This window comes from Thecamonas trahens (genome assembly GCF_000142905.1).
Source record: "Thecamonas trahens ATCC 50062 unplaced genomic scaffold supercont1.50, whole genome shotgun sequence".
Taxonomy (NCBI): Eukaryota; order Apusomonadida; family Apusomonadidae; genus Thecamonas; species Thecamonas trahens.
The window spans coordinates 70,583-80,831 of NW_013657630.1; the positions used below are offsets into that span (position 1 = coordinate 70,583).

The following is a 10,249-nucleotide window of genomic DNA, read 5'->3' on the forward strand; positions in this document are numbered from 1 at the left end:
CATAGTTGCGTGGTGTAGATCACGATTTGGCTCATGTAGGGGGGGGTGTGTTTTTAACCAACAGGTCGGGCAGACCCTCGGTCGCGCAATAGGGGGGGGGTGGGGGCGGGCCGGTGGGCAGGTAGGGGAGCAGGGAAGGGAAGGGGGGAGAGGAGGGGAGGGGAGGGGAGGGGGGAGGAAGGGGCAGTATGGGTTGGGGGTACTTGGGAACGTACCATGGTGTAGGCCTGACTGGACTGGTGTCTGCGACGGGTGTTGGTGTTGGTGGCGTGGACTGGGCGGGGTCAGATCGGGGGGAGGGGGGGGGGGGTACCGGGCCATGCCGGGCGATGACTTGAACCGGCGCGGCTGGCGCGTAGTGACTGATGATGGGCGGTGTTTAGAATGACCAAAGCTCGGTAGCTATCGGTACTTGTTGAGGATAGCCTGGATGTTGGGTGGGAGCGAGGAGATGGTCTCGTCCATCGAGGTTGCTGGCAGTGGCACGGGCGCAGGTGCCGGCGCGGGTGACGGCGCGGGTCTGGGTGTGCTGGCTGTGGGAAGAGGACGTGAGGGCGATGACGGCGACAGCGACGAGGCGGTGGCGGATGGACGTGGCGCGGCCGACTGCCGCGGGGCGGGTGTGAGGCCGGGATCATAGCCGCCAGGGCCAAGCACCGGCGCTGCCGAGGCCGCAAGCTCGTGTACAGAGAGCGGGCGATCAGGAGCGGGGCCGATAGGTGAGGCGAGCGGCGAGGCGAGTGGCGAGGGACGTGGCGAGGCACCCGGGCTTTGCCGCGGTGGTGGGCTGCCGCTTGCAGCTCGCAGAGCGTGGTTGTGATCGGCGAGGCTCGCCGAGCGCGCGACCGCAGCGGCGGCCCGATTGTTGGCGCGGGTCAGCGCGAGCTCCAAGCTCGACACCTTGTCGCGAAGAGCAAGCGCGATGCGCTCAACACGGACCACCTCTGCATCGCGCTCCTCCAGCCGCTTGGCGTACCACGCGCGATCGTCGTCCATCCGGGCCAGCCGCGCCCGCAGCCGTCCGTTCTCCTCGGTCGTGGCCTCGGCCTCGTCCTCCAGAACCCGCATCTCGTCGACCATCTCCCGTAGCGTCCCGCGCGTTGCCCGCAGCTCAGCCTCCAGCTCCATCTCGCGCGCCGTTTGCTTGCCACGCCCAGGCTGCTCAGCCCGCTTTGTCTCCACCGGCCGGGTGGCTGGCTTGGGTGGGCTCGTCTGCCTCTCGTCCGAGCCAGGCGCCAGCAGCGGCTCGCCAGTGGTCAGAAGAGCCGGAAACGGATAACCATTCATTCCAAGTCGGGTACCGTACCAGTTGGCGCAAGTGCTCAGTTGCTTGCGGTGGTCGGAGCGGCGACGCCACTGCCTGCGATCGATCACAGCCACGATCGATCACTCTGGGCGGTGATCGATCGCGGGCGCGGGGTGACCGACACAGACAAGGCCGCGGACGGGCACAGTTGTCTGTTGTGCGAGGAACATGGCGTTTCCTATGCAGCGTGAGCTGTACCTGCCGACGGTGCCGACGCTCACGGTCAGCTCTCAGATGCACTCTGGACTGAGCGGGCCGAGCCTTGGGAGCCATGGCCCGAGTGGGCCTATGGCCGCCCGCCTGGCCACGGGCAAGCAGGCTCCGGTCGCTCCCTCGCGCTTCTCCGCCGCCTCCTCCAGCTCTGCCGCTGTCACCGTCGGCTCTGGCCCCAAGACAGCCGCTTTCTCCCCCTATGTCCTCAATGGCGGGTACGTTCTCTCTCTCTCCCTCTCTCTCCCCCCCTCCCCCCCTGCATCCCCCCCCCCCCTACCCCCCCTCCCTGTCGTCAGGTCGCCTTCCGCCGACCGGCCAAAAGTGCGACCGACCTTCTTCGGCCCACGGGCGATTTTTGGGTTGTGGGCCGCCGAGTCGGCTGCCCTTGCTGCGATTGCTAGAAAGGGGAGGGGGGAAGGGGAAGGAAGGCGCCACGACTTACATATGGTGTGTGGTGTGGTTTGTGTGGCTTGGCTGGTGCGGCTTGGCTGGTGCGGCTCGGCTGGTGGGCGGGTGGGTGGGCGGCGGGCGGCGGACAGGACGGCGCTGGCGCTGGCGGGCAAGGACTTCTGCATTGTGGCAGGGGACACGCGCATGTCGGCCGGGTACGAGATCCACACGCGGAACAAGCCCAAGACGTACCGGATCAACGACAAGTGCTCAATTGCCATGGCAGGGATGCAGGCGGATGCCACGAACCTGATCAAGATGCTGCGCTTCCGCATCGCTATGTACGAGCGCAAGATGGGCAAGCCGATGTCGACCCAGTCGCTGGCGCAGCTCGTCTCCACCACCCTCTACCGGCGTCGCTTCTTCCCCATCTACGCCTTTGTCGTCATTGGCGGCCTCGACGAGGACGGCGTCGGCTCGGTCTACGGCTACGACGCTGTCGGCTCGTTTGAGCGCTCCACTTGCTGCGTCCAGGGCTCAGGCACCTCGCTTCTCCAGCCGGTCCTCGACAACCAGTTCGACTTTAAGAACCACTCCATCAAGCCCGACGAGCTCACCCTCGACGAGTCCATCGACCTCGTCAAGGACGTCTTTGTCTCGGCCGGCGAGCGCGACATCTACACCGGCGACTCGGTCGAGATGCACATCATCACCGCCGACGGCGTCCGCGTCGAGACCTTTGATCTCAAGCGCGACTAGAAGCAGCCGCGCGTGGCGGCATGCCCCGTTGCCCGTAAAGTGACGACGGAACCAGTCCGAGCGAGGCGTGTGCGGGTGACAGCGAGAGAGCAAGGCTACGAGTCGGGCTCGATCATGATCATGTCCAGCCTGCCCCGATACACGCCCAGGACGTGCTGCATGATGTAGGTAGAGGCGCCGTAGAGGGTGAAGAGCGCCAGCACAATGGCTGTGTTCACGCCGAGGAACCACGGCATGGGCTCGCGCGAGACCCAGGTGCCGGCCGAGAGGCACCACACCAGCAGCGAGAGCACACCACAGATGGCAATGCCCAGGTTCACGTCCAAGCCCTCCATTCCGGCCAACTCCCTCCAGCCGTCACGCCAAGTGTTGCCCACCACAACCTGTCCCTCGCCCACAACCACCGCTGCAGTCTCACCGGTGCCCGATGACAGCGGCCTGGCTCGGGCCAGGCGGCCACCAGCACGGCATCTCGGCCCAGCCCGACTGCCACGACTCGCCATCGGACAAGCACAAAAGTGGTACTCTCGGTTGCCAGACGAGCGGTCGCTCCGCTGGCTCGAGAGCTTGAGACTTCCTCGCATTTGCTGTGCTGATCATCTTTGCCACCACATCGTGCCGATTGGCACGGCGATCCGCGTGTACGTGAGCGCCGTTCGATGGCTCGCGTACACACGATATCAAGGTAAGAATTGGGCGCCCGGAGGGCGGCCGTCGTCGTCGTCGTCGTCGCGCGTCGTCATCAGAAAGGGCCGGCGGATGGGTTCCCGCTCCGTGGGAGCCGACTGTGTCGACGCCATCGGAGCTGTTAGCATAGTAGGATGTCAGCCACTTCGCATCGCTCAGCCGGCCGCGAGTGTTAGCCACTCGTAGCAGTTGCGGCAACATCGCCCTCTCAGCTACCCTCTCGACTGCTTCTCGATCGCCACTTCGCCTTCATCGCTATCGATTGTCAGCCACGGCCGTGACGACGGCAGCCGTGGGCGGAAGCCAAGGCATGACAGGTCAACTGTGCTCGGTTCGAGTCCAGCTCTGCTTGAGCCCAGCTGTTGGCCTCTGGTGACTTTGCGACATGCCGATGAAGAACGTAGTCACGCCGGGTTGAGCATGCACCCACCGATGGTGAGCCGAGTGGAGGACCGGTAAGAGATTGCGGACGGTGAAAAAGAATTGTCACGTCACCCAAGCCACATGACTGCCGCCTTCCCAGCCTCCACACAGCCCTCATTCGTGCCAACCCAATCTATTGCTCGTCCACACCCTCTCACCCTCTCCCCACACACCCTTTCACCCGGACCGTGTGTCATCTCCGCCCCAGTCACTTGTTACCTTTTCGTTCCACTTGTTGTACTTTTTTCCGCTCCATGTGAAACAGAATTATCATACTGCTGCGAGTCTCAACTACTGCTCTTCCTCCGCGCCACAGGCGGTGGACACTCTTCTCACTCAAAGCCGCGAGACACGGCGTAGTATCAGCTATGAAGTTGCTCTGGAGTGCCACAGTGCTGGTTGTGTGCTTGGTTGCAGGACACGCTGCCGGTACGGCCTCTGAATATGCCTCGACCTGGCCACTCGACTCGCCGCCTTTTCCAACTGTCACTCGCATCTCGCGGGAGCATCCCAACATTCTTGCGCTGCACGGGGCAGCCGGTCGTGTCCTGACGGGCGCGACGCTCGACTACGTGTACAACGGCAACGACTTGCTTGTGCAGACGAACGGCCAGCTTTTTCAGTACATCGTGGCCACGCCTGGCGATCCAGGCGGCGTCGAGCCCGGCATCATCAAGGGCTACCTCGACGACGGCGCTGACTGCACTGGCACCTTTCCCAACCGCAACCTCTCGCGCTGCGATGGGGCGTCACTTGTGCGTGCCGTATGCTCGGCCCGGACACGCTTCTCGGCGAGCTGCTCGACTCAGTCTGGGCCAACACGCCCTCTATCTACGCTGTCTCATCACCCACCGATCCCGACTTTGCCATCCCGCTCGTCCCAGATCTTGTCGCCGCCAAGGCCATGCCGCTGCAGCAAGCCATGATCACCAAGCCGCTACAGTACTACCCGACCAATACTGGCTCGCAGCAGTTCACCGTGTACCTCTACTTTGCGTCAGCGTACCTCAAAGATGGCCACGCCTACAACGTCTCGGTGGCAACGCCGCCATCGTGCACCGGTTGCTTCAACGCAACCACAGGCTCGGTCCTCGACGTTGTGCTGAGCCCGCACACACTCTCGGACGCCATCCACGTCAACATGGTCGGCTTTCTCCCAGAGTCGTCCGCCGCCCGCGCCCTCATCTCGGTCTGGGCCAACACGCCGGTCGACTTTAGCCAGTTCGTGCCGAGCGGCTCCTGGTTTCCGGGCTCGGGCGTGCCGCTGATGGACTTTACCGTTGTTGACGACGCCACCGGTGCCGTCGTCTACGGCCCGGCCAACATCACTCTCGTCCAGGATCCGAGCGCGATCGAGGACTTCCAAGGCGGGCAGCGAGGGCGGACCCAGTCCAAGACGTACATCTTCGAGGCTGCGTTTCCAGGCTTTGTCGGCGCGCCGGCGCCGGCCAAGTTCCGTGTCGTCGTTGCGCACGTCGGCTCCTCGCAGCCGTTCGAGGTGCGGCACGGGGTCTACAACCGTGCTGTCGAGCTCGTCGGATCCGCGCTCTACTACCACCGCTCAGGCGTGCCGCTCGATCCCGCCTACGCAACCTACGCCCGCGGCGCTCCGCAGGTGCCTACACCGGCCAACCCGTACCTCTACTCGCTCCCGATCATGTACACCGGCTCGACTGGGCTCGGCGAGTACGCCGAGGCATTTTCGACCATCACACGCGAGGCGATTCCGGGCTCCGAGTGCCTCGCCAAGGGCGGGTCCATGGACGCCGGTGACTGGGACCGGCGCATTACACACGTAGCGCTCACGCAGGCGCTCTGTGACCTCTTTGATCTCGACGCCGAGTTCTTCGCCGGCATCCAGCTCTCGCAGCCACCGTCGTCGCTCAACCTGCCGCCGCTTCTCGAGGCCGCCTGGCGGAACATCGACATGTACATCGAGTACATGGCGCCCGACGGCGGAGTCATCGGCGGCATCGAGTTTGAGGAGCATCCGGTCATCGGTGAAGTCTCGACAGACACCTCGCTCAAGGTCTACTGCCACTCGCCGGACCCGTGGGCGTCGTACCTGGCGGCATCGGGCGCCGCGCGCCTCGCCCGCGTCTCGGCCCAGTACAACGCCGCCTTTGCCGCCGACCTCGAGGCCAAGGCCGAGCTTGCGTTCTCATACGGAGAAGCGCACCTTCACGATCCGCTCGAGGCCAAGTACATGCCGCTCGGCAACGAGTCGGATCCCAACTGGCCCAACTTTAAGTACTTTCTGCCCAAGGTTCTGCGCGATGCCCGCAACACCGCCGCCGCCGATCTCTTCCGGCTCACCGGCAAGACCGAGTACGAGACCGTCTTTGAGGCGACGTCGGTCTTTACCATCCCCGGCCGCGAGGTCAGCTTCTTCAACAACACCTACTCGGACTACGAGTGGCGGCAAGAGGAGGGCGCGTGGGTTTACGCGTCGACGCCCGGCGCGACCAACATCGCGCTTCAAGCCGAGTGCTCGGCGGCTGTGAGGCGGACGGCCGACGACCTCATCGCCAACATGAACAACCGCGGTCTCGCCATTGCGCGGTCGTACTTTTGGCCGGCAGTCGACCTTGTCACCGTCCGCCAGGAGATTCCTCGTGCGCTGTTTCTCATGCCGAACTCGACCATTTATCGTGATGCCGTCGAGCGCTCGCTTGGCTTTGGCCTCGGCGCCAACCCTCGCAACGAGGCGTTCATCACCGGTATCTGTGGGCCCAAGGAGCGGCTCGGCTACGATCGCGGAAGCTGCGTCGAACAGATTGTTCATGTCGACACCTCGTTCCGCGGCCTCCGCTCGCCGCCGGGTATCCCTGTCCTCGGCCCCCTCGACGGTAACGGCATCTATGGCCCGACCGTAGCCCCAGTCATCGGCTCGCTCTTCTACCCGGCTATGGCCACCTTTCCCCCTGCCGAGTGCTTTGCCGGCTTTCACCTCGGCACCTCGCCGATGACCGAGTACACCATCCACGAGACCTTTGCGCCAATGCTCCTGCAGCTCGGCACGCTCGCGATGCTGGGAAAGGAGCCGTCGCCGCCACCACCGCCCCCATCGCCGTCGCCGCCGCCGCCGCCCGCATCGGCCAGCCCGCCCCCGCCGCCAGGCGCCGCCTCTGCAGGCCAGATCGGCGGCTCATCGCCGAGCTCGAGTGACTCACTCAATCTGGTTGTGGGCGGTGCTGTTGTCGGCGTGGCGGCCGTTGCGTTTATTGCGGTCGTTGCGCTCTTTATCCGCTCACGCCGCAACAAGCGCGCGTCTGCGTCAGGTGGCGCCTCTCACGCGATCTCGCTCGCCGACATGTAACAACAGATAAACCTGGACGGTACTTCAAGTGAACAACTCGATGATGCTTGACTTCTCGGTTGGGAGGCGCGCCCGCACGTGATGGCGGCCGACACGTAGACGCCCGCCTGAAGGATGCCCGAGATGACGTCGCAGTGACGGACGCCTGGGAGCATTGGCGAGGCGCGCAAGGTGCCGTACGGCGCCGATCCGGAAGCGGCTGCGGGCGCGGACGGTGCGGACGGTGCGGAGCTTGTCGTTGACGACCCCGACGACCGGGAAGGAGAGCATGACAGAGTTGAACACAGCGGCCAGACGGGAGTGCGCGAGGACGTTGTGGATCTTCTTGCGACGGACGAGCTTGCCGGTCGGCGTAGCCGCGCAAGTGGCGGCGCGCCATCCTGTACTGGATTCTGGACGCCGCGTACGCGCTCTACGCTGATGCGAGCCCATGCCCCGCCATGACTCGCGTGGCATTTCCCTACGACATCATCGACGCCCTCGCCGCCAGCACCAACGCCGTCAGCTCCGCGCCGTCGCACAAGCGGAAGCGTCCCTCTGCAGCCGTTGCTCGTCATCACCACTTTCCCCAGCGAGCCGCCGCGCGACGCGACTGCCTCGCCTGCCGGAAGCTTCATGGTGAGCGATCGCGGCCGCGGATCTTTTGTGCCGCGCGTGTGGCGTCCATCTCTGCATCGCCGACTGTTTTCTGTTGTGGTCCACCAGTGGCCACAGCAGCCATTAACACATTGTACCACTCTGACACCGCGATCGATGGACGTTGCGCGATGGACAAATTCGTCCATTCCGTACCGTAAAGGGATAAACGAAGACTAGCAGCTTGCCGCGCTCTCGTCGGCGGACTCGTACTCGTACTCATACTCGTACTCGTACTCGTAATCATAGTCGGCAGACGCTGACGATGATGACGACGACGACGACGATGACGACGACGACGTTGCGTCGTTAATCTCTTCGGCGATGGCAGCCAACGCGCCCGAGATGACAGGCTTGGTAGCGGCCATACCTGCCAGGTCTGAGGCAAGGTGAGGGACGACAGTGCGCAAGCGCTTGCGATTGGCGAGCGCGGTGCGGAGCTTGAGGACGGCCGATGCGCGGTGCTTGAGATTGGCAAGGAACGACGACCATGCAACCTTGCGTTGCTCGCGCTCAACAGCCGCAACCTCGACGGCGGCCTTGGCGCGGCAGAGGGCATCCAGTTCGAGGAGGACCTGCATGCGAACGACCGCAATTTGGTGGTCCTTTTCGGCGTCGGCGCGCGCACGGGCGCGGCGGCGAGCAGCCTCGGCCTCGACAGCGGCACGCTGGCGGGCGCGCTCTTCAGCAGCCTCGACAAAGCGGGCCTGCCGCTCGCGGATGCGGGCGGCGGCGGCTTCGCGCAGCTGACGCATGGCGGCATCGGCGGCGGCTTCCTGGGCCTGATGCTTGCGCCTTGTCTCACGCGCCTGCTTCAAGACTCGATGGGACTCGCGAGCCTCGTCCGAGGTGGTGTACAGCTCGAGCATGTCTGTCAGCGTTCCAGTGCGGTTAAGATTGCGACCGGAAGGGCCAGGGCCGATACTCACGATGTGGGTCGACGACTTGAGCATAGGCAGCGAAGATGAGGAGGAGGAGGAGGAGGAGGATGACGACGGTGAGTGTGGCGCTCGGACTCGGCGAGTCTTGGTTCCAGTCCGAACTCGCCGGGCGCGACGGGCGGAGAGACGCGGGCCCGAGTCTGCAGCGCGGGCGCGAAGCCTTGCTTCGGCGTCAGCTGACGACGAGGCCAAGCCATCCGAGGCGAGACGGCGGTGGCGGCGATTGGGTACGCCTGGCGACGGCGGGCATTCCGAGGAAGCAAGTGGCTCTTCGGCCGGAGCCAGCCGCGGCTTGGCGGTCCGTGTGGCCAGCCGCGCAGCTTTGGCCGCCATCCGCCGGCGGTGACGCATGGCGAGACGCGCAAACGGATCGGCGCGCAGTGCTTCGCGGAGCTTTTCCTCTGCAGCAGCGTCGTCAGCTGCTTTTCGCGTGGCAGCTGCCTGGGCCATGACAGCAGCGCGCGCAGCGAGAGCGGCCTGGCGGGCGACCTCATCCGCGCCGGACAGGATTGAGTGCTTGCGGCGCTCGTAGGCAGCTCTTCGCTCCCGAATGAGGCGGGCCTTGTCAGCAGGCGTCATCGCCGCCGTCGGCATGGAAGCCGCTGGCGGTGGTGTCTTGGCCGGCGGCGGCGGCAGTGACGATGACGACGACGATGAGAGCGACCGCACAATCAGTAGCGGATGTGGTGGCGAGGATGACGATGACGACGAAGTCGAAAGCGACCGGTAGCGGCGGCCGGCAACGCCCCGACGCCGCGGCTGGTGGTGCGGCTGACGCGCAGTTGGCGGCTGCGGAGTTCGGGAAGGTGGCAGCTCTGGCTGCGGACCAAGCAGTTCGTGGGCGTTCTTCTTGCTCCGCTTCCGAGACGTGCGGCTCTGTGACTTGAGCTTGGGCTTGGGCCTCGGCTTGGGCTTGGGCTTGTTCCTCTTCCGCCGCCTCCTTCCCGTCGTCCGTACTGGTCTTCTCCTCGCAGGCTCTGCTCTTGTAGCACGGAGTTTTGCCGTCCTTGGGCCCACAGCAGTACAGTCTGCTGCGGACGGTGGATGTGGGTGATGGCAGGGCGGATGCGGACGATGACGGGGCGGATGCGGGCGGCGATGATGATCTGCAGCAGCAATCGAAGAAGGGGTGGTTGAGACAGTGGCAGCGGCGGAAGCGGAAGCGGAAGCGGAAGCGGAAGCGGCAGCGGACGCGGAAGCGGCAGCGAGAGCGGAAGCGGTGACGGCAGCGACCGAGGCAGACGCGGCCATATGACGATCCAGTTGGTCCAGAGCACGTTCAAGGTACTCATCGGCGCGGATGTGCTTCAGCGAGAGCAGGGCGAGCATCCATGGATCCTGTGTAGAGGGCGGGATGTGGCGATGTGGCCATGATCCTGGTCATGATCATGGTGGTGGTCATGGTCATGGCCATGGAGGTGGTGGTGGTGGTGGTCATGGTCATGGCCATGGTGGCGGTGGGGGGAACAAGGGCCGGTGCTGAGGACCAGACGTGGTGTAGGGGCTGGCCAGAGACCCTCAGATCCGACGAGGGTATTAATCGGGGTAGGCCTGTGCATGGCCCACCCACTGTGG

General features: G+C 64.9%; 6 protein-coding genes across 6 annotated transcripts in view; 2 read left to right on the plus strand and 4 right to left on the minus strand.

Moving 5' to 3' along the window:
- AMSG_09462 (uncharacterized protein) overlaps positions 1-250 on the minus strand; it is a 3,915-nt gene extending 3,665 nt beyond the window's left edge. The window contains exon 1 of the mRNA XM_013898856.1: positions 216-250. Within this exon, the coding sequence (XP_013754310.1) occupies positions 216-218 (3 nt within the window). The 5' untranslated portion in view covers positions 219-250. The remainder of the gene's footprint in view (positions 1-215) is intronic.
- A 152-nt stretch (positions 251-402) lies between these two features.
- On the minus strand, positions 403-1,444 carry AMSG_09463 (uncharacterized protein; the record flags this gene model as incomplete). The annotated part of the gene is made up of 2 exons (XM_013898857.1): positions 569-1,444; positions 403-520 (listed from the first exon to the last, which is right to left on the minus strand). Exons 1-2 carry the CDS (start codon positions 1,285-1,287, stop codon positions 403-405), a joined length of 837 nt encoding a protein of 278 aa, XP_013754311.1. The 5' UTR covers positions 1,288-1,444.
- Positions 1,445-1,452: 8 nt separating this feature from the next.
- AMSG_09464 (proteasome subunit beta type) lies at positions 1,453-2,723 on the plus strand. Its single transcript, XM_013898858.1, has 2 exons — positions 1,453-1,734; positions 2,059-2,723. The coding sequence occupies exons 1-2, from the start codon at positions 1,475-1,477 to the stop codon at positions 2,666-2,668; spliced, it is 870 nt and encodes a 289-aa protein (XP_013754312.1). The 5' UTR covers positions 1,453-1,474; the 3' UTR covers positions 2,669-2,723.
- On the minus strand, positions 2,482-3,252 carry AMSG_09465 (uncharacterized protein; the record flags this gene model as incomplete). The annotated part of the gene is made up of 2 exons (XM_013898859.1): positions 2,482-3,106; positions 3,194-3,252. 2 exons carry the CDS (start codon positions 3,250-3,252, stop codon positions 2,764-2,766), a joined length of 402 nt encoding a protein of 133 aa, XP_013754313.1. The 3' UTR covers positions 2,482-2,763.
- Positions 3,253-4,146: 894 nt separating this feature from the next.
- On the plus strand, positions 4,147-7,097 carry AMSG_09466 (endo-1,4-beta-D-glucanase; the record flags this gene model as incomplete). The annotated part of the gene is made up of 2 exons (XM_013898860.1): positions 4,147-4,542; positions 4,575-7,097. The coding sequence occupies 2 exons, from the start codon at positions 4,147-4,149 to the stop codon at positions 7,095-7,097; spliced, it is 2,919 nt and encodes a 972-aa protein (XP_013754314.1).
- Positions 7,098-7,909: 812 nt separating this feature from the next.
- AMSG_09468 (uncharacterized protein) lies at positions 7,910-10,003 on the minus strand (the record flags this gene model as incomplete). The annotated part of the gene is made up of 2 exons (XM_013898861.1): positions 7,910-9,599; positions 9,867-10,003. The coding sequence occupies 2 exons, from the start codon at positions 10,001-10,003 to the stop codon at positions 7,910-7,912; spliced, it is 1,827 nt and encodes a 608-aa protein (XP_013754315.1).
- Between the last annotated feature and the right edge of the window lie 246 nt (positions 10,004-10,249).

Coding starts and splice junctions, on each gene's coding strand:
- AMSG_09464 (XM_013898858.1), top strand. CDS start 1,475: ATGGCGTTTCCTATGCAGCGTGAGCTGTACCTGCCGACGGTGCCGACG. Junction 1,735..2,058: donor CCCTATGTCCTCAATGGCGG/GTACGTTCTCTC, acceptor GGCGGCGGACAG/GACGGCGCTGGCGCTGGCGG.